At 38.3% G+C, this 22,045-nt stretch overlaps 1 protein-coding gene and 2 non-coding genes across 3 annotated transcripts in view; all 3 read left to right on the top strand.

Moving 5' to 3' along the window:
* Kdm3 (Lysine demethylase 3) overlaps window positions 1-22,017 on the top strand; it is a 111,747-nt gene extending 89,730 nt beyond the window's left edge. The window contains exons 9-25 of the mRNA XM_089594868.1: window positions 3,108-3,264; window positions 6,392-6,739; window positions 7,392-8,015; window positions 8,114-8,560; window positions 8,734-9,125; window positions 9,250-9,606; window positions 9,736-10,265; window positions 10,364-10,731; window positions 14,689-14,914; window positions 15,592-16,040; window positions 16,117-16,324; window positions 16,506-16,654; window positions 16,844-17,147; window positions 17,349-17,764; window positions 17,839-18,598; window positions 18,676-18,931; window positions 19,007-22,017. Coding sequence (XP_089450994.1) covers window positions 3,108-3,264; window positions 6,392-6,739; window positions 7,392-8,015; window positions 8,114-8,560; window positions 8,734-9,125; window positions 9,250-9,606; window positions 9,736-10,265; window positions 10,364-10,731; window positions 14,689-14,914; window positions 15,592-16,040; window positions 16,117-16,324; window positions 16,506-16,654; window positions 16,844-17,147; window positions 17,349-17,764; window positions 17,839-18,598; window positions 18,676-18,931; window positions 19,007-19,352 — 6,337 coding nt within the window. The 3' untranslated portion in view covers window positions 19,353-22,017. The remainder of the gene's footprint in view (window positions 1-3,107; window positions 3,265-6,391; window positions 6,740-7,391; window positions 8,016-8,113; window positions 8,561-8,733; window positions 9,126-9,249; window positions 9,607-9,735; window positions 10,266-10,363; window positions 10,732-14,688; window positions 14,915-15,591; window positions 16,041-16,116; window positions 16,325-16,505; window positions 16,655-16,843; window positions 17,148-17,348; window positions 17,765-17,838; window positions 18,599-18,675; window positions 18,932-19,006) is intronic.
* On the top strand, window positions 16,704-16,779 carry LOC149374280 (small nucleolar RNA SNORD36). The gene has a single exon (XR_016293204.1). It is a non-coding gene; the product is annotated as a small nucleolar RNA SNORD36 (small nucleolar RNA).
* Window positions 17,194-17,267, top strand: LOC111643177 (small nucleolar RNA SNORD36). The gene has a single exon (XR_002759660.2). It is a non-coding gene; the product is annotated as a small nucleolar RNA SNORD36 (small nucleolar RNA).
* Window positions 22,018-22,045: the final 28 nt, after the last annotated feature.

Genomic DNA, 22,045 nt, shown 5'->3' on the forward strand with positions numbered 1-22,045 from the left:
TTTTTATCTTAATGTTGTTTTATGATTCGATAAAGTTCATTTACAAGCTTAGTTCTTTTAATTGGTTTAAACTCCTCTCTTTGCTGGTAGTGTAGTGTGCAAGTTAAATAGTAGGACACAATTAAAGCTCTAGTACTAGTAGAGTTTAAAAATAAATGATCAAAAGTAACTGGAGAATGTTTTAAACAGTGTCAGATTTAATTAGTTTCAATAAACATTAGTAAGTTTGAAAAGTTTAAGTGGCTTTAAGAAAATATAATCCATTTTGGGAATGTATGAGAAACTTTTACATCCTGACTCAATGTTCTTGGTGTCATGTTTATGATTACAAAAAGTAAGTGGGACAAACTGGGCAAATTAAAATACAAATAAAATTTTGGTTTAATGAAACTAAATGTCAAGTTGCACATTGAATAATTAAAGAAAAAAAAAAAATAAATTATGATTGTGGGTCAGAACAATTTTGATGGCCTTCATTAAACTTGAGATACGAAAACTCTGCTTCTGTTGATAAAGAAATCTGATTTAAAAAATCAATCAATCACTTATGGTTCTTAAATAATGATTATATTCCATGAGTTTTTGAACCAGTAAAAGGATTGACACTTATTAATGTATATGTCTGTATGTGGATTTATTTGACGCAAAAAAAAATTGGCATGTTACGTACTTACCACGATAGTGACGAGAAGAGAAAGAGAGGGTGAGTCAGTTTGGATAAGAGGGAGATGGCGAATTTCTGAAAAATCATCCAGCCTCGCAGAAAACCGGATGGCTCTACTTTTGTACTCGTAGACGCCAAAAAAGTCTTGCGATTATACCCGACAAAAGCTTCGTTTTTGCGCTCTTCCTCTTTCCTTTGTCTTTTTTTTTTCAATTCCAAACACACACGTGCATATGCTGCTCTGCCTTTTACCTTAACATCCTTTCATTTTGTCGCTCTTCCATTTCTCATGAAGCCGCGTGTAAGTATACGAATCGTGTCGAAGCACACATTTGGAGTTGGTGTTGCTTTTTAGCGTGACTTGAACCGGTTTTTCTGGTATGCATATGTGTGCGTTACGAGCGAAAAGTGTGGATTTATAAATGTAGCATTCATACTTGTGATAAAAGCTAGTTTTCTTTGAATGATTTTCTACGCAGTTATGCTTTTCAATAGTTGCGTACACACAACATGAATAGGTCTTTATAAAAATTTTCTCTGTATCAAAAACAGGCCTCACTATGTGGGATTGATGTTTTTAATTTAATTTTTAAATTTCGTAAAAAGCTACAGTAAAATCCTCGAAATTAAAAAAAAAACAAAGATATTTCAAGCTTATGTTCAAAATTTAGGTGGGTTTGAAATCAAGCGTTTAAATTTTTTAATTTTTTTAGGCTACAATTAGAAAGAAAAAATTCTCCCCAGATCGATTAAAAAACTGTAAACAGCTGCAAAAGTGTGAAAACTTTTTCAAGGTTAGGGGATTCTCAACATAATTTTTTTGTGACATTACTCATATACCTTTAAAAAGTAAATGTTTGCTGCTGCTGCACTTATTTATTTTGCCATCAAAGTATTTTTAAATATGATTCAATTTTCGGGTTTCATTGACACCACTAGCGCTAAATTACTTGGACAAATTGAATTTGCTCTACAATTAAATATTCTCAATAAGGTGTGAAGTGACTCTCGCACCTTTTTTCCAACACATTCTTCTTTTGCGAGTTTTTCCACGTTTTATTCAAAATTAATTTCACTCGCAATTCCTTTGACAAAAATAAATGAACCTTTGGAGATTGTATGAATAAGAAAATTGCGACGTAGTGGTGCAAAATACTGTACCTTCAATTACAACTACATTTATGTCTATGAAGAAAAAAGTATAGAGGAAAGAGCGCAAACCCTTTTAGTTTCGGAGCCCATCGTGCAAAGCTCGTCCACCGCATGAAATCCAAGCTAAAAAAAAAAAAAAAAATGCCAAGCTCGAAAAAAAAAGGCGAAAGAGAAAACCAAGCTCACTCGCTGTGTCTATAATGCGCCTAGCACACTGCACAGAAAGTTAACGCTCAATGAATCTCTTCTTTCTCTCGCGCATTATGCAGGCTACGTGAACACGAGCCGGCGTCGAGTGTTTATGTATACGTATATTATTATGCGCGGACTGAAGTATAGGGTACACATGTATATCGCACACACAACTAGCACCAGCGTTAACGAACCCTCTGCCTCAATCTCTTGATATACCGTCTGACTCTGAATGTGCTGAATGTGAACGTGCTCCCGGAATAACCTCGCTTGCCCCCCCCCCCTCTCCCCTACTCTTTATACTTTTTTTTTCCATCATCATTTTGCAGCAGTGCAGGTGTATACCTTTGGTTTGGTGTTCTCTCTCTTGAACCCGCGCGTGTGCTGGTACTTACTTATAATGCGTAAGTGACGTCACGCACACAACGCATCGGGTGCTTTTTTTATTCCCGTCTGCATTACGGTGCGGCACTGATATAATGTTGTACTCAACATATAGCTTTTTTTTCGACGCATAACGAACGCTGTGTTGCTATCGCAGGGAAATGAGCGATTATACGAGCTCATCACCGACAAAACAACTGCTAGGACGCATTTACACGAGTAAATAATGTGATGATAGATTTGATAAAGTTTTCAGGCCGATCAATCATTTGTTGTTAATCGCAAGGTCTGCCAATGATGATCGCCGTCCGTCGTACGTGCGGTACGGGCCGAGTTGTAGGTGTCGATGAAAAAACCCAAGTGACGGCAGATTCATGGGCGATTATCAATAAAAATTTGCCTCGAATTAATTCGTCGAAGGTGCGATTTTTACTGTCAGGGTGGCTTCAAGTCTCATCGATACTGCTTAACGCGATTATACTTTTTTTTTTTTTTCAATGTATCTCATTTTCTACGTAATTTGAGCTGATCTGTTTAGTTTTAAGATATGGAAGTGCTGTGCATATTTTTTTTTTGCACAAAGCTTAGTTATATATGTAATAAACGAAGGAAATGTATTTCGTGTGCCTAGATGTGACTTGGAAAAAATAATGATAAGAAAAGAAAAAATGAAATAATGACAAAGTGTGTGACCGTGACCGTAATTTTGTTTCAGGGAGCGCCGGGACGCGGAATTACGGGACATTCAGCAGCTGCAGGAAACGCGGGAGCGCGAGGCCAAGCTCGAACGCGAGAAGCTCGAGAAACAGAGGGCGGTCGATCAGGCGGTGCAGAGGCACTTTGAGGAGTCCCTGAGGCAGGCCAGTCAAAAGGTAAGTTACTTGCTTCACGTGTCCACACTTTATTTGCCGATGCGAGCAACACAGGTGGCGTTTATTCATACATTTTTACTTACAACTTAAATCATTGCAAACATCGAGGCAAACATAATTTAATGAAGGTGTGGTCCTGTCATTATTTAATTTACATTTTTCATGTTAAATCTTACATACCATCTCCCTCTTTTTTTTTTTTTATATACAAGACTACGTGTTAAAAGTGACACCCAGTCCTCCCTTTCGACGACTCGTGCACGTAACGAACACGTAACGAAAAAAAAGTTGTCGTGAAATCAATTTGAATAAAAATGAACGCAAAACGAGCATAGGTGTTGGTATTGTATTCATCTTGGTCCTCTTCGTGTGGAGGAACCGGTTATAACGCAGGGGCAATAGAAAAGGAGCGAGGGGCAAGTGAGATCTTTTTTTTTCGGAGCTCAACCCAGAAGTGAAATCGATGCACATTCCAGCACCTGTCTCTCTTTTTTTTGTTCACGCTAGAATAAGTAAGTAACGCGTGTGTTATAGGTACACTTACAAAACCTGTCCACCCTATCCCCTTTCATCCCCTCTGTACCTATGCATGTGTGTATACGTATACGTACACGCGAAACCTTGACAGATGATACACTGTGAAAAGTTTCAGTTGAGCTTTACGAGCTGGAATCAAGGTGAAAAAGCAACCTGTATTACATTAGTGACTTTACTCTTAACAGTCGAATATTTTGCAGTTTCAATTGGTAAAAATAACCATTAAACTTACTGTTCAGTGTTTTTTTTTTTTTTTTTTTTTTTTTTTTTTACTAATGGTAACTGTAAAAATTTTAATTTTTCGTTGTAAAGTAACTACATTGAACGCAGGTGGTCGACTGTAATTTTTTAAAAACTGTCCTCGGCGCAACACATGTTTTTTTTTTTTTTTTTTTTTTTGGGTGCAAAAAGCGCGTGCGATAAAAGGAAAAACAAGTTACGCGTGCCTTGTGCACGCAAGGGTGAATAAATACATAGTGGAACGTATCAGCTGCCCGCGTTGCCCACATGTATACACGCGCCGCATTTATTTTATTTTGACGTGTGGGTATATTATTATATACTGTACGCATGTGTACGGTACATGTGCATCCTGCGATCCTGCCTCGTTATTGATGTTGCAAGGCAAAAGAAACCGCCTCGTTTTCTTTTTCTTTCTATTACTAACCGCTATTGTTGTTTTCATCGCTACTAATTCTTTAAACTAAAAGTAGTTGTTTTTTTATTTTATTTATTATTTTTTTTTTTTTGCTGAATACTTTTTATACGCTATTATACGTAGCGCTATTGATTACCAAAATTTTTCATCCAATCAGACTTGGGTATCGACACTATTTTAAACACTTAAATTTAGACATTTTTTATTATTATTACTCATAACGCAGCAGACATTCAATAACATTTTTATCAGCGAAATGATACATTATATCTTGAGAGAGAAAAAATTGTCACAGTGTTGAAAAACAGTATTGAAATTGTTGTTTAAATACTCTGTAATAATCTTCGTTCTCTAAGAACATAGCACTAACGTTTTGTTTGGGAAACATTTGTTTGAGTCTTGCCTTATAAAATAGTAGTAAAGGAAACAAAATTTCCTGCAATAACTACTTAATGCACCACATTTTTGGAAAAAAAAAGAATTCGCTTTTCAGGGCTGATAAACTACTTTTTTGTTGTTATAATGACAAGTTTATTTTAGTCTCGTGCTCTAGATGCATCAAATTTTTTCCTCCCCATCGAAAATAAGTAAGTCACTGCACAGTTTTATACAAACACACAATAAAAGTAACAAAGGTGGATGGATTTTATCGCGAGCAAAGAAGAAAAAAAAATCAATAAAAGAAACAAAGACGGAAACAGGTGATGTGAAAAATGAGTGCCGTGCGCAGCAATTAACCTAATAGGTATACGTAACAAAGCGGTATAGTACGGGTGCAAGTATGCCAACGTTATAGTCGTGTTAACGGTGTCCGGAGAATCAAGTATACTTAAAAAAAAAAAGAAAAAAAAAAAAAAAAGAAACCGGCTGCTCGCATGCTCGCTTCGGTTTTTATCTTCGCGACTTTCGTTCCCATGCACGCAGGATGCACGTCAGTACAGTAGGATATATAAATTCGGGTACGTATAATAATTATTCCAGTACAGGTACACTGTACATGAAAATGTTCAACTACCGTATAATGCGTGTTAATGTGACCTTGGAAGCCGAGTATGTACATATTCATTATTTTTTTTATTTTACTATAGGAAAAAAAAAAACAATTGACTTCCCCTAGGTCGGTCAGGTGGATTACCCGAAAATAATGAGACTCGTACTTTTTTTTCACGTAAATAATAATTTACCAGGGTACAGCTCGTCAAAGTTTGAAGTCACGTCACTTCGTAGTAAAACTATTACGTTCAAAATGCATGTCATACCCTTAGGACATCACTTCGTTAATGGAACAAATTTTTACGTAATCTATACCTGTCGGTCTTAATGAATTTTTTTGGTATTATTTTTCTATTATTGCTTTTTAATTGGAAATACGTGGTAAACTGTTTTCTGGCATACTTGACTGTTAACACTGTATATTTTTTTGTTCTTCTTCAAAAAAGACTCAAAATCCAATAACTCATACCCTAACTGAATATGAAAGCGAGAAAGTTGCCATACAGTCAGATCCAGCATTTTACTTGTTATTGAATTGATTCCCGTGTTGATAAGCACACTGTTGACTTACATTTTTACTACAAAATAACATATACAGAGGCATTTGCCGTTCGTTATCGGTGCAGCTTTCGCGATAATTTTGGAAAGTAAATGTCACACGCCTTTTATGGGTAATTTTAAAAACATTTTTCTTCGAAGCGTCCACGCATAAGACTAAACCCAAGAGTCTCGTTACAACGGTAAAAAAAAAAAAAAATCGAAACAATTTTTCAAAAAATATTGAACAATTCGTAGGGTTTACTAAGTTAAAAAAAAAAAAAAAAAAAAAAAAAAAAAAAAGAAGCCATTGTAAAAAATGTTTGATTTGCTCTGTCGTAAGAAGACATTAGTTGAAAATATATGAATGGTGAAATAAGCGAGCAACGTAGATTGAAGTAGATGCCTTATTCGTTTGTGCAGAGGAACGTGATACCCTGGCAGAGCTTCATACCTTTGGCGCCGCCACACTCAACTGGACGATCGCACGCCTCGCACCACCATCACCCGGGCGCGGCTCAGCAGCAGCAGCAACAACAGTCCCAGCAGCACGCTATGGTGGGGGTATCCCAGCAGCAGCAGCAGCAGCATCAGCAGCGTGATCGAGAAAGGGAGCGAGAACAGCGTGACCGGGAGGAAAGGGAGCACCAGCTGGCTGCCCATCGCGAGCAGCAGGAGGCAAGCGAGTACGCCGCCCAGCAGAGTATCGCCTACCTCCGCGCGGCTGCTGTTCCCCAGCCCCCAGTTCAGGTTTGTTGATGAACTCGCTACAAATATATAACTATATACACAACTTTATCCATCCACGTATAGGTGAGTTAGTACTTGTACCTAATTATAATTTTTAAATGTTTGGTCAAATGAGATTTTAAAAGTAGGCAACGGTATAGGCACACATTTGGTATTTCATTCTCGCTCTCTCATTTCAATGCCATCGACATATACGCGTAACCTACCGATTAGGGAATAAATTCATACAATCCGGTTTAGTTATTACCTATACGTTTATTCGGTCTAGACTTGCAGACGTGCTAACAGCGGTTTGAGTTTTTTTTTTTCGCGTAGCAATTATCATCAAAGCCAACATTCGTTGTTTTATCTTTCATATACATGTATGTGTGCAAGTATACTCGTAGGTGTCTATACACGTACTTAAATCGTAAAATACCTCGATGTGTATGCAGTATGTATAGGGTCAGCCAAAACCTTGTGGCTTAGTACGGTATCCCGTTACGCGACAGTACAACAGTTAAGTCCTGTACCTTCATAGTGTGCATATACACATCCCCGTTCATGTATATAGGTACAGGTTATACGCGTTGAAGTCTCTGACTGGACAATGTCACCCCTACAAGATGCACCATACCAGGATATTTTCTAATGTTGATTGCAATCGTTACAGGTCTCACGGCCGTCGAGCGTGCCAGGCAAGGTGGACTATCCTCCGCCGGCCCACGCGCGTAGTTCAAAGTCTTCGTCGTCACTACCGCCCTCGGTGTCTAGCAGGCACGACAAGCCACAGCAGCAGCAACAGTCGATCCATCAGGCACACCCGACAACTCTGAAGGCAGAGCCCAGTATCAGTTTGTTTGGCTATTCAGGCTACCAGCCGAGCGGCGCTAACTACGTCCAGCACGACAACAAGCCGGGCAAGCCTCCTCCGTCCTCATCGTCTTCGTCTTCGACGCCAACGGCCGGCCAGTCGCACGACAAGTCTAGTGTCGTCGACATCATTGACGTCGTGGGGATAGGCAGGAGTCGAGGCCACGCTAGTAGAGTCGAGGTGCTGTCGAATCCGCCGTCGCACCTTTCCTCGCCCTCGCCATCGGTGGCTGTGGCCTCAGCTTCGACCAACCTGTCGTCGACCTCGTCTTCTTCGTCGTCTTCGTCGTCGGCATCCGACCACAAGAGCTCGGTCATTGTCAAAAACGAGGGCAGCCGCGACCAGAAGCAACAGTCTGTTGTCGCGCCCGCGCACTCGCCTAGCCCCAAGATGATGTCCTACATGAACGTCTCACCCGTGACGGTAAATACCTATCTCCTTATATTGTGTTGGAAAAAAACTGCAGAAAAAAAAGTAATACCTCCGTATGTGGCATTCAATGTTTTTTTTTTTATTCGCAGATACCAACTTCTCAGCACAAATCGCCTTACGAGTGTCGCTCGCCCTCACAGAGCCCGCACGCTCACCATCACCACCACCACCACCACCAACAGCAACAGCAACAGCAGCAACAGCAGCACCACCTACAGCACAACGATTCGAAGCTACAGGTGTCGAGTCATCACAATCGCCCCGGTAGTGCTCACCTCTCTGCTCCCGGACTGCTGCAGAATCCATCAGTGGTCAATCGGCCTTCCCGCTCGCCTCAATCGGTCTCGCAGGTTCCGCACCCATCGCCGCCTGAGCCAAGATACCTCACGAGGCCCGAGCCACAACTTGCGTACCCACCACACCAAGCGAAGAGCCCGTTCTCGGCTTACCTGCAGCATCCCCATCATCATTCGCACCAGCCGAGCGCCACGTCCTCTTCGCACTACCCTGCGCCTGCTACTGCTTCCAAGCCTAAGGTAAGCGTACTCTTAGCGTGCGTTCAATAGTATTTGAATTTATTTAAGTTTTATTTGGTATTATTACTAATACTACGTTATTTTCCGAAAGAAAACGAAATACGTAATAATATAGTAAGAAAAAAATAAGATTAGAAATTTCGAAATAAACAAAAGCAAATTTATTTATGTAGGTAAGCAGTCCAGCGCCATCACATATCTACGGAAAGCCGAGTTCGGGTATAATGACTGGAACGCCAGTCTGTCGAGCTCCGGACTCGGGCTCGACGAACACTATAGGTCCGTCCTCGTCGTCTTCGCCCGGTGCACCTTCGGGGGCATCTTCGGTACCGCTTCCACTGACATCCAAAGCCAGTGCTAGTGGCACGAGCAGTAGTAGCGGCAGCGTTATGTCCTCGTCTCTGCAACCGGCCATACATCATTCGAGCTCAACGCAGGGTTCGCATTTTTCACATTTGGCGCCACCACCTGCTCATTCGAGTCGCAGTCCCTACGACTCGAGGAGCTACGGGACACCCAAGCCTCTGCCACCGCCATCGACGCTCCACTCTGCTCCCAGCATAGGGTAAGCAAACGATGTGGTTTTATTCGAGCAGATAACCTATTGTACATCAGTGTTGCGATCATCCAATATATTTACTAACGATTTCTTCTTCTTTTTTTTTTTTTTTTTTTTTTTTTTTTTGTAGAAAATTGCCTGCTCCGATGCATCTACTGCCACCGGCTAGTGCTCTCACCCCGATTTCTAGGCTGCCACCAGGTTTGGTTCATCCGGTTGTCCATCATCCACAGAGCCATTCGCCGCTTGGTCAGACCGGTAGCAGTGCCAACAATCACAACAGCAACAATAATAGCAACTTTCAGACGCAGCCACTGGATCTCGGCGTAGAGAGATCTAGTTCGCCAAAACGCAAATCTAGCACGCCTCAGGGCAGCGAGCCCATATCCCTGGAAGCCAAAAAGCGTAGGTTAGAGGAGAAAACACAGCCACAGTCGCAACCGCAACCACAACCACAACCACAGCTACAGCCACAGCCACAGAATGTATCGGTAACAATGACGACGCCATCGATAACTATTATGTCGACAACAACGCCGATGACGACGACGACTATGACGACAATGACGACAGCGACGTCGATGACGATGACGGCATTAACAACGCCAACGATGACGACACGGGCTCCTGACGCAGCCAGTCCGCTGGTGCTGTCGAGAGTCGGTGAGCCCAGTCCGTTGATCGCCTCGGCGGCGACTTCAATCACCAGCTTCGTCAACACTGCCCTGCTGACACAGCCCAATAGCCAAAGCCAGGTGAATGTTCCTTCTTCCATAAGTCCAGCGCCCCGAACGGCCAGCGGTGATGGCACCGTGCGGCCTTCGTCGACCGGTAGCGTGAGTTCGCTTCCATGTGCGACGAATCCGGCGACACTGACGACAAGCGCCTCGGCCTCGCCAGTCCCGTCATCTACGGCTCCGAGTCCTGCGCCTAGCGCTCCCGGCACTCCGGCCAAGCCTGACAGTCCAGCCCCAGTGCGACCGCCCAGCACCACCAGCTACCCTGTGCACAAGCTCAAAAAAGCATGGCTTCAGCGGCACTCGGGCGAAGACGGTGCCGAGGATACCGTTGGCGTCGTTGGCAGCGGCTCCTGCGTCACTCTACCCCTTAATATCGCCGTTAACAAACAGGCCAATGGCAGTACTGGTAAGAAAAAATTTTATCAGTCAAAAGCTTTTCGAACCCCATAGGGACGAATATGCTAATGATATACATATTTTTTTCTTCTACTATGTCATACACAGGTAAAGACAATAACAGCAACAGCGTAAACTCCACTACAGCAGCGACAAACGCGAGCGTATCTTCAACGTCGTCATCGACGACAAATACGACGACGTCGACCACGAGCTTACCCAGCGCTGTCAATTCAATCCACAATGTCGGCAGTATGGCTGTGAACAGTATCAGCAAACCAAAGGTGCCAATCAAGCAACGCAAAACGCCTGTGAAAGAATCGGTTAACGGGCACGCGATTGCTGCTGCTTCTGCTCCTACTACTGCTGCTGCTGCTGCTGCTACCGTCCCGGCTCCCAACTCTGAGAGCCTCCACGAAGAGTCCTCAAACAGCGAGCCCGAAAGGAAGGCGCCGCCAAAGCGAAAGCAACCCAAGGTATGAGATTTTTGCAACCCATGACCTGGATGACCTCTTCAGAGTTGTTTTTTTTTCGATTTCTTTTTTTCCGTTCTTCTGCTGTTTTGCGTATTCTGCTTATCCATTAAACCACTGCATGCAGAAATGAAGTGAACCGGACAGTCACTAGTCCAGGTACCACAAACTCAAGCATAGAATTCATGTTTAAATTATCAATGGATTTCGTTTTTATTCAACTATTTTACATTTTAAGTTCTTTTTGTAAATATCATTTTCTAGAAATAAGTGTTGAATTCGATAAAAATAAAGTAAGTTTACAAATATGCACTTGCTACTTTTTTTTCTCTACAATCATGAAAAACAAAATATTTTAGTATAGTGTCAGTTAAACTGGACTTCAACCTTTTTTTGTTTATCAATTGTTTCTAATCTTTGCTATATTACTTTCCAGTACTTACTTTAAGCTAATTAAATAATCAACTGACTTAAAAGAGCCCAATATTCAAATATAATTTCAATTAGATCTACATGAAAAAAATTCTTGTCAATTAAATTTTTTTTGTTGAACTTTTGAAGTATTTCCATTTGTACTTATTCATATTATTGTACACACGTTTTATTGTTGAAAGAGATTTTAATCGCCTATTATTGCGGTGCCTCAAAGATGCATTGAACCCGTGGAACAAGTACGGCCTAGTCATAGATATACTGATGAACCGTAATCCATTTGATAATGAATTAAGTAAATAAATCTTTTAATTTAAAAAATGTTTTAACTACTTTCTAGCTGATTTTTTAAAAGCAAAAGAAGCCTTTCATTTTTTGTGTTCTACTAATATTTACTGTTACAACTACTTGCACAGCTTGTTCTATACAAAATGCAAAGTGTTCATCTTCTGTATTTAACAAGCATACATACAGTACTTATCTGTATAGTGGTAATTTTTTGTTCTCTTTCTATTCTACTTTTTTTTTGTACATGCATCAGTGTTATCAGAGCAAAAACTGTGTATCCTAGAGATTTTTTCGTTTTTTTGAAATTGCAAATTAAAATGATGTTGAGTATGAACTTGATGCGGAACAGCATATTGTTTTCATTTCAATGAACAATAGTTTTAATCGTATCTTAGAATAAAAGTGGAAAGTTGGTTTCAAAATTATACGAGAGTGAATGTAAGCTTTATAGTTGGTGGGGAAAAAAAGATGTTGAAATTTTGGTTAAAACGATGAATGTGTTTGTTTTCGTAGTACATTATGTCATGTTGATGACCATTTCTATGCTTTGATACTTTTTTATTTAGTAGTACTGTTGGTAAATAAATTAACGACTACAAACTGCTATTAAATACATCCCAGCGAATTATACGTCGTTACAGTTACATTTTTGTGATCATATAGAAATAAACAATTTTCACTTTCAATCGTGAATAATGCACATCCCATTGAAATTTATGAAATAAAAAAGTATTGAAGAACTGCAGTAAGTGATAAAAAATAAAGGGTTAAGATTTATAAGGTATTGTGGTAGATAATATGTCATTATGAATCATAATTGGTTAGTAGTATGTTGAATGCCATTGAGAATGCAACGCACACATACTTGATTATAATTAATGAATGCATTATTCTTAATTCATAAATACAAAACTATTGGTGTTTAAAATGGAGTGTGCTAAATTCTAAAATGTAAGTTGAAAAAACAAAATACTACGTACTGCATTAATTGAATTAAAGTTTTAAGATTATCTCGTGACTTAAATTGATGCCAATGAGCAGTGGGGCACTTGACCACTTACCTGTATCAGTGCTTTGCATTTTAACTGCAACATTAAACATGTATTCGTTTCAATAAATTTAATGTAGTGGTATTCGTGAATGAAGAGATTAGTCATAAAAGAATGACAATCTTATTCAAAATTTTTGACAGTCGAGCACGTAACATTGTTAGAAAAAAGTCTTGTATAAACTCACACAACTGCATACAGAACATAAATTTTTTCCTGCTGATAAAAAATATGGAATACAATTAACCATAGTACAAGGTAGAAGCAAGCTCCTTAGCAAGGATACAGTGTTCAAAGTTTCGCGCTCTGGACGCACTTGGTCGGGGTGGGGATAGGTACCAACCAAAAACTTAACCAACGTATCATTTCCGAACAGAGCCAGTATAGCGCCCCCGTACTTAACGGGTGATTGGCGAAACACGTTAGTCATTCAGCTAATAAGAATAATTTCATATGCATCAGGCGCTCTCTCAATAAGTAATACAAAATGAGATTCTTAAGTTAAGTCTCGGCTGAAAGGAACTTGGGTTTGAATTTCGGCTATGTGGTTATACTTATCGAGAATTTATATACCAAAGTAAAGCTCGATCTTCGATCCTCAGTTTATGCAATACGGTAGCTGTAGTTGTAGGACCGAAACGAGGCATCTCTGATTTAAATATTATGTGCCATGAACTTGAGGGGACTAAAATACATATACCCAAATATAAAGCGTAAGTGAGTGTGCGTTGGGCATTCTGGAATCACGATTATTTTGTTGTATAATTTCAATGGTCCAAGGCCAATGAAACTAACAAAGTAAGACAAAGAGTTAACTCTTCTTTCGTATTTTTACCGCATGTGCATTCTTTTCCATTAAAGGGTATTGTGAGAGCACGCTAGCTAGCACCGCACGACGGTGCGGTCAAACTGTACCTACAATATGTATATATGTACAAAATGTATACTTATAGCCCTTATCCCTTATAGGGGCAGCGGGGCGGTATGCGCGCGAGGGGACCGAGGGGATGGCCGCGCGCCATTGCTAGCGTGTTGCTAGTCTCGTAGACGTCTCCGAACCTTAAACTTTCTGTCTTTACAAGCAAGTCACCTTGGGTATATACCTATACAAATATGCAGAGAAAGAATAAGGCAAGGATCTAGTCGAAACATGCCGATGCTGTTGTGTGTACCAGCTCTTTCCTTTACGTGACTGTTTCGTGATGAATGTACTCATACTTGATGCATATGAGTAGTCGAGTCCGAGACTCCGAGCGCTACAAATCTTTTATATTCCTCGTTTGTGTTGCCTCTCTCGTGGCTCGGGATAACCTCTGGTGCGTTCAGAGCTATAATGGCGGATAAAAACGTGGTTATGGAGGAAAACAATTTCGTTGCCCACTTGGTAGGTTAATTTTTTTATTTAGTTGCATCATGCGTAATCACCCTACACAAATAAAGATAATGCTTTATTTACCTATATACGTATTTATCAATTGTTCCTAACCTCGAACTTGTTTGTACTCGCTCATTATCTCTCACAATTTGTAAACTTAAACGCTACAACGTATTACTTATTATGCCTATTATTTTGAAATTAAATTACATGCCTATTAAATTTATTTTAAAGCTTACCTTATTCTTATGATTTAAACGGTCGATCGAATGTTCGTACTTCTTGAATCTATTGTGTTTTTCTACCTATACGTATTACACATGATGTAGTGAATATAGTTATAGTAGTATACGAATACTACAAATTTTAATTTCAAGTTAGTTTACGAGTGGGGGGGAGGAGTAACATTAATGCACTAATTCCACAAACTGACTGCTGTTTACTCGTATTACTGATGAATATAGACAAAATATGAAGTAACTGTCCGTCATTAAATATTATTAAGACTGATAACACCGTTTAGTTTTTATCTACTTTACCAAATAGCTATAGATAAGGGAATTACAAAATTAATCCAAGCGCCTGTCGTGTAGGTAATTACAGTAGTAAAATACTGAAAACAATGCATATACACATACACGTAGGTCTATTCAATAGGACATGAAATGGGCAGAAATTATACACGTGTGCTAACAGTGAGCTCGAAAAAATAAGTTAAAAAATAAAAAATAAAATATACAGTAATGAAGAAAAAGTGGAGAAATTGGCTTGAAGTGGCAAAAAAGTACTAAAAAATAATCTATGTCTGTGTGGTAGGTAAAGCGAAAGAAGGGAGCCGCTTGGAAACAGCAAACAGCCGTGCAGGAACAGCGTCGCCGTCAGAAAAAGAAGCAAAGTAGAGGAGGTGCAACTGCTGGTAGCGAGTCCAGCAACGAGAGCGAAGCTGGATCAGTGAGCGACTCCAGTGAACAGAGATTTCCCGCTCGAGCAATCATGCAAATATCCACGACAATTGATTCCTACAAAGCATCCTCGGGAAATGGTTAGTCGTAGATAACAAACAACTGAGTAGCCAAACATTACTTTTTCACTTGTACGTCTTGTTTAGCAGACAAAGTTCCCTTGATTATGCCTTATCATTTATTACAAATAGCTCCAGTACAATTAATAATAACGAAGTCAAGAAATGAAAACATTTCCGCGATGGTTCAACTTAAATTGTGTGCTTGTGTTTAAGGGAATGAAAGAAAATCTCTAGGAGAACTTAGTACGGAGAAAATTTTCTCGCTTCTCATTTTCTATCTACTATTGTTATACATATGTAACTAAAATTAAAAAATGATACTAACTCCTTTAACAACTTTTGCTCATTGCTAACACGTGAATATTAGCAATGTAACACAAATGAAAAAATCTCTTGGGTTGGAAAGCTAGATGCTTATACTTTAAGAAATCACATTACCTTTCAAGAATAAAATTACGTTTTTTCCAGCGCTAAAAAAAATTCATTCACGCATAGCTTGTTGAAACAACTAAATTCAATGCATGCAGCCTTGAAGATTTATTTGCTTACAAAACTATATTAAATTGTTGAATTCGCTTATTATGTGAATAAAATAAATAATAGAACTATAGTCCAAAAAAACTTTTTTGTTCCTATATTTATTTCGCAAACAAGGTTTAAATTTCTAGCTTTATTTAAAAACTTTTCTTTTGCAGGTAATAAAAAAGTCCCCAAAAAACGAGGACGAAAACCAAGGAGCACAAAAGATATTAAAATCAAAGAGGAAGAAGAAGAAGAAGAAGAAGAAGACTACCAACCTCGTCAAAAAAAAAAGCGAGTAGAGAAGTCCAGTGATAGTAGCAATAAAAATAAAAAGAAAAAAAACAGTCGAATAAGTACAATAGAAGACAAGCCTGATCAAGAAAAACTATTAAAATCCGGACAAAGCTGGGTTCAAGGTGAAGTGTGTAACGACTATCCATGTACACGATTATCCAAGTGCCGTGAATGCAGATTAACCCAAAACCAACGAGACAAAATAGAAAAAAAATCTCAGAGTTCCGTCGTTTTTTGTCGATTTTACGCTTTTCGAAGAATGCAATATACTAAATCTGGAACCCTAATTTTTGCGGGCTTTAATGATCCTTTCATAGATGCTGATGAAGTAAGTGGAATAACCGTTAATTTTTTATTAATAATGTTAAAGAAAAAAAAATTGATTTTTTAAAAATTAATTGCAGAGTGATAGACAGCTTTGGTTACCGGGAATAGACAACAGACTCATTAAGCGGGATAAATATACGGAAGAAACACAGGATGGCAAAAAGGAGTGGGATAAAGGTGACTTTGATATCGAATTAGCTTATCAAATAATCCGACAAGTAGGCGATCAGTTTTGTGATTTGATACATCAGGAAAAACGCGTGATCGAAGAACATATATCAAGAGGTATGAAATTTTTAACTTCTTTTATTTAATAAATTTTGTATTTTAAAAATATTTTGTCACCCTTTGGTATGATTAAAAAAAAAGCAATCGTGCTGTCAACACGAAGTTTTAGATTTTGCCAAATATACCCACAACTATTTATTTTGTTTAAAAAGTAATGAACTTATTTTTTATCTATCAGCAAATGCAGGCCTTGTCGATCGAGCATTAATCTGGAAGAGAGTCGTGAAAGGTGTGCGGGAAATGTGTGACCTCTGTGAAACAACATTATTTAATTATCATTGGACCTGTGGCAAGTGCGGTTTTAGCGTATGCATCGATTGCTATGAAGTAAGTTAATACAATTTTCTTTGAATACAAAAAAAATGTTCAAGTATCTTTCAAAATGATGTAAATCTACTATTTGATAAAGATGAAAGACAAACAATATATCGAGCTTTTTAACACTGACGTAGTAATAAGAAATATCAATTTTTTTGTCGAGTATTGGTCGTGGACTTATTTTTCATTAATTTTTAGGCTCGTAAGAACAAGAACACGGTTTGGACTGAAAGCAGCAAAGGACGAGACAAGTATGCTTGGCTGCTGTGCGCAAATCGTCAAACCCATGTGCCAGAACAGCTGTTACTTACCCAGATTATTCCGGCAGATTGTCTCGTTCAGATAGATCAGCGACTACACGAATGTAGGAGCGAATGGGGAATTCCTAAACTTTGCAGTTGCGATGCAACACCCAAACCTATAAATGAAAATCTCCGCAACTTAATTAAAGGTGATCTTGTCTATGTCGTAAACGGAAACGCACAATTGGAAATTAAGGTTGGTATCGTATACATACTTGCGTATTTTTATGATTTGTCAAAATAACTTTTTATATGATGAAATTATAATTTGCTTGAAAAAAACTATGATAGTTTCAATGAGCTTTTTAACACTGAACAACGATTAAACTTGTCCAATAGTTTTGTCGTAAACTATCATAAAAAAAAACATTTTTGTAATTTTAAATTTTCATTACAGCCAGAGAAGCAACGAAAGAGGGATAGCGGTAACAGCAACTCGAGTGAAAGCGGAAGCCGAGCAAATGGAGAAGACAAGAACTCTCCGCTGAATTGGCTAGCTGATGTGGCACTACAGAACCAGGACAAAAACGATAGTGATAGCGACTCAGACTCTGATCAGGATGGCAACCACTCGACTTTACGAGAGCTATTGATCCGACCCTCACAAAAACCCAATGGCAGTAATTCAAATCCTGATTCACCCAAGAACGTTGATCCACACTCCTCTGATGATAATACGATTGCCAGTAATAGCAGTGCAAATAAGGCCACAAACAATTTAATACCCAATAGTCAAAACAACGTCAAAACTGGTAAAAAGTCCAAAATAGACACACTTAATGAAGTAATCAGCAGTGTCATTGAGCACAGTGTTAAGGTAAAGTTACAAAAGCATTCACGTACTATAAACAGATTGAAACATAATTTATAAACCTTCAATTTATTTCTCAGAAGGAGGAAGGCAGCGGCATCGATGACGAGAAAACACCCGAACTCAAACATTTTGTCCGCCGTTACAAGTGTTCTCAGCGAGGTCGTGAACCTCTGCCTGTGAGGATAATGACTCTGACTGAAAGCAAACTACTGTATCCTGATGTGCCGCACTCGTGGCTGTGCGATGGAAAACTTCTCCGACTTCAGGATCCTACCAACCCTAAGAATTATAGGATATTCCAAGATCAATGGAAACGCGGCCAGCCCGTCATAGTTTCTGATGTGCACAAGTATTTAAACAACGATCTTTGGCATCCCGACAGCTTCTCCAAAGATTTTGGCGATCAGAAGAATGATCTCATCAATTGCATGACGGGTAATACCGTTCCTAAACAGCCTATGTGGAAGTTCTGGGAGGGTTTTGAACACTCCTTGAAACGACTCAAAGACGAACAGGGCAACGCCATGCTATTGAAGCTCAAAGACTGGCCGTCTCGAGGTGACTTTGCCGATATTCTACCCACCAGATTTGCTGACCTTATGAAGTGCGTGCCGCTGTCAGAGTACACGCACAGATATGGAAGGCTTAATCTCGCAAGTAGATTACCAGACATGTTCACAAGACCTGATCTCGGACCCAAAATGTATAACGCCTATGGGTCTGCACTCTATCCTGACAAAGGCACAACTAATTTACATCTCGACATCTCGGACGCGGTCAATGTTATGGTCTACGCGGGGATTTCCAAAGACAGTGACAAAGATGAACAGATAAAGGGTGAGTTTTTTACTTGTTTGTGATTCAAGTATCAAGTATTTATTTCTACATAACGCTAATTGTTTGACATTTTACAGAAGCCTTGAAAGCTATTGACGAAGCAGGCTGTGATATCCTAACGCGTCGTCGAGTGCGTGAAAAGGATGAGATTCCTGGTGCGCTTTGGCATATTTATGCCGCACGTGACGCTGATAAGATCCGCGATATGCTCAATGCCGTGGCACTTGAACGCGGCGCTAGACTGGAACCCCACCACGATCCTATCCATGATCAGAGCTTCTACCTGGATGGTCCACTCCGTGAGCGTCTGTATCGTGAATACGGCGTCGTAGGGTATGTTGATTTTTTATTGATTAAGGTCAATAGAAATTAATGAATGAGATCATTTAAACCTTTTTTCTTGCACAGGTACGCGATAGTGCAGTGCTTGGGTGATGCGGTATTCGTGCCTGCTGGTGCTCCACATCAAGTGCGCAATCTGCACAACTGCATCAAGGTAGCAGAGGACTTTGTCTCTCCCGAAAACATTTCTCATTGCTTTCATCTCACGCAAGAATTCCGTACGCTGTCGGATACCCACACAAATCATGAAGACAAACTGCAGATTAAAAACATTATTTATCACGCTGTCAAGGATTCACTGACGGCTCTCGATACTGTCAAGGAAGAGACTCTTGTAAAAAAACAGGGTGAAAAAACTAACGCCAATGAGACTAAACAGAAAATCAAAGTCGAAAAAAGCGAGGGTACGTAATTAAGTGATTTCTGGGTGCATTAGAGCCAAGATGATTACAACAAATGATCAAAGTTTATGGTCGTATACTTCAGAAAGGAGGGTTTTGTGATACTCGAGTTAATAATTCTTGTAATTCTCCTAACTTGGGAAAAGTAGGAAATACAAAAGGAGATGGAACTCCGTTTTTTGTTTGGTACATTAGTGTACCTATGTGATAAAAAAAATAAATAAAAAATAAACATTGAGGAGACGTGACGCAAGCTATTGAAAACGAATCTTTGGAACGATACATTGGCTTGTAAATAATTTGATATCGTGCCTGTATCCAATATACTGTTATCTGTACAATTAATATTGTAAGAAAAAAGGACTCAAGTGAGTGTTATGGATTTTCTTATTGCATGTAGTTACGTGGCATAAATAGAAGAGAATGAATAACGGGTGAGAAAAATTTTTTGTCAATACAAGGGGGAGGGAAGATTTGACCGAAGTATTTAAAAATTACTGTGCAATCACAAAGTGGCAATGCTTGTACGTATGTATATTGATTGTTAATTTCTTTCGTTTGTTTTACAATTTTTTTGATTAGAATAAAACAATCGCGGACTGACATAGCGTCCAAATATAGTAGTGAATTTCACGTGAAAAATCAGTCACCTTACTACAACATTGAATAAAAAAAAAAAAACAAACACTGCCTCAAACTCTTGTAAGTTATGTTTCCCTCCTACCTTTCACCATGTTTCATAACATAAATTCACGCAAATGATTTTTTAGCCGTCCGAAAAAAAAAGAATGCAATTTCTCTCATCCTTGTGAAAACTTACGTTTCCTTTTTTCTTCGAATGTACCGGAGAAAATAAGCTTTATTTTTGAAGGTGCCAATCAACGATTTTTTGATTTTTCGCGTCCACATGACTTATTTTTATTATCAAACTTGCAACGAGATGGATAAAGCGTGTTATAATACATTCATGCTTGGGTTTTGCAAAACAACTTGGAACTTGCAATTTCTCTGATCTCACTATACCTGTTTGTCTTGTATAACGTACATATTGTAAAAGAAATTCATGTAAAATAAAGAGCAATTAGCTAAGTGTCGATGTACTTTAACTAAAGTATTTAAAAAATGGCTTCTCTTTTAAAAAGGCTCGCTAAAAATTGGTGCAACGATGGATTGGTAGCGTGATTTTTAATTATTGATATTCACAAAGTACAGGGGCAGCGTGTACAAAATTATGTAGAAAACATTACATATAAGTATAAAATAGAATAAGTAACAATGTGTGTATTATCGATTTTTGCTCCCCGAAATGATAGGTGAAAGAAAATTTAAAAAAAAGGATAGATATACTCGTCCTATAATGTAAATATTGATTTCTATAAATATTATATATAATTATAAATATATAAATAATATATAGACACGTAAGTCGCACCTACCTATACATATTATAAATACGAAAGGATGGAAGAAACTATTAGAAAAAACGATTAAAAAATAACACTCCAGTGACCAGAAAAAATTATAAAATTTGAACACTTATATATTTAAACAGCTTATTATCATTATTATTACCTTTTATCATCGTCGTTAATTGTTTATATGATTCGTGCAGCATTATTATTATTTTTTTGTTGTAAGAAATAACGAACTATAATTTTGACTAATATTTTATTATTATTAATATTATTGCTATTACTATTACTTATCATCGAATTGTAAATGTCACACTATCATTAATTAACTAGGAAAAATACGATAGTTAAATGTTTAAATGTTGTCAAACATCTCGAAACGGATGATGTGATAACAACGTATCAACCAATGGCTTTTGGCCTTTTGAATTGAATGTTTAAAAGAAAATATGTGACAGAGGACCGTAGAGTGCAAGTGTGAACCTGGTGCGTGTGTATTATGGTCAGTGGAGCTCTAAATATATGCACATTGAAAATGTATTCGATGGTGTAAGCGTTTTTTCTTACCCAAAAGACAAAATATAAATAAAATCTTTAGGCCATGTATTGGGGGCGGATCTTAGATTCCAGTGACGTGTAAAGTTTTTTTATTGCTATGCTTCCGTTCTCCCTCGAGTGATTGTTATATTATTAAATAAATCGGCGTAGTTTTACTAATCATTAATTATTTATTGTATTTTTAGATAAAAGTGATTTTTGTCGCACCGACGTATAAGAACATGTACAATAAAATTTTTTTGTAAAACATGTATAAGAACGCAAAAAAAATGTCTATACTTTAATCAATAACTGTTAAGGTTTGTAAGGATCGTAGATTTTTTTAGATAAATAATGATGCTTGATGAGTACTGAAATAAACATTTGAGTCAAAAAAAACAAATAAAAATTAAAATTAAAACTGTACAAAAAATCTAAGTACCACGAGTAAGAGAAATAAGGATAAACTGAGAAATATATATACTCATCTCCCAAGTGTCTCTTACTCCGCCTCGGATAGGAAAAAAAATTTACTGCGTCGGCCGTCCCCAAGTCATAGCTATTCAATTGTAAAACCGTAGGCCGGCGGGTCTGAGTATAATTTTTTGTACTGTGTAAATGTAAGAACATACGTTTGAATAAGAAAAATGTTTATATTATAAAAAAGTAATGTTTGCTTTTTGTTCGTCTTACCCATACCAACTCGACTGTAGTATTTAAGTGTAAATAAAATCAACCTTCTGATACAAAATTTT

This window comes from Copidosoma floridanum, unplaced genomic scaffold, assembly GCF_036245765.1.
Source record: "Copidosoma floridanum isolate Cflo_tuat_1 unplaced genomic scaffold, Cflo_Japanese_pri ptg000021l, whole genome shotgun sequence".
Lineage (NCBI taxonomy): Eukaryota > Metazoa > Arthropoda > Insecta > Hymenoptera > Encyrtidae > Copidosoma > Copidosoma floridanum.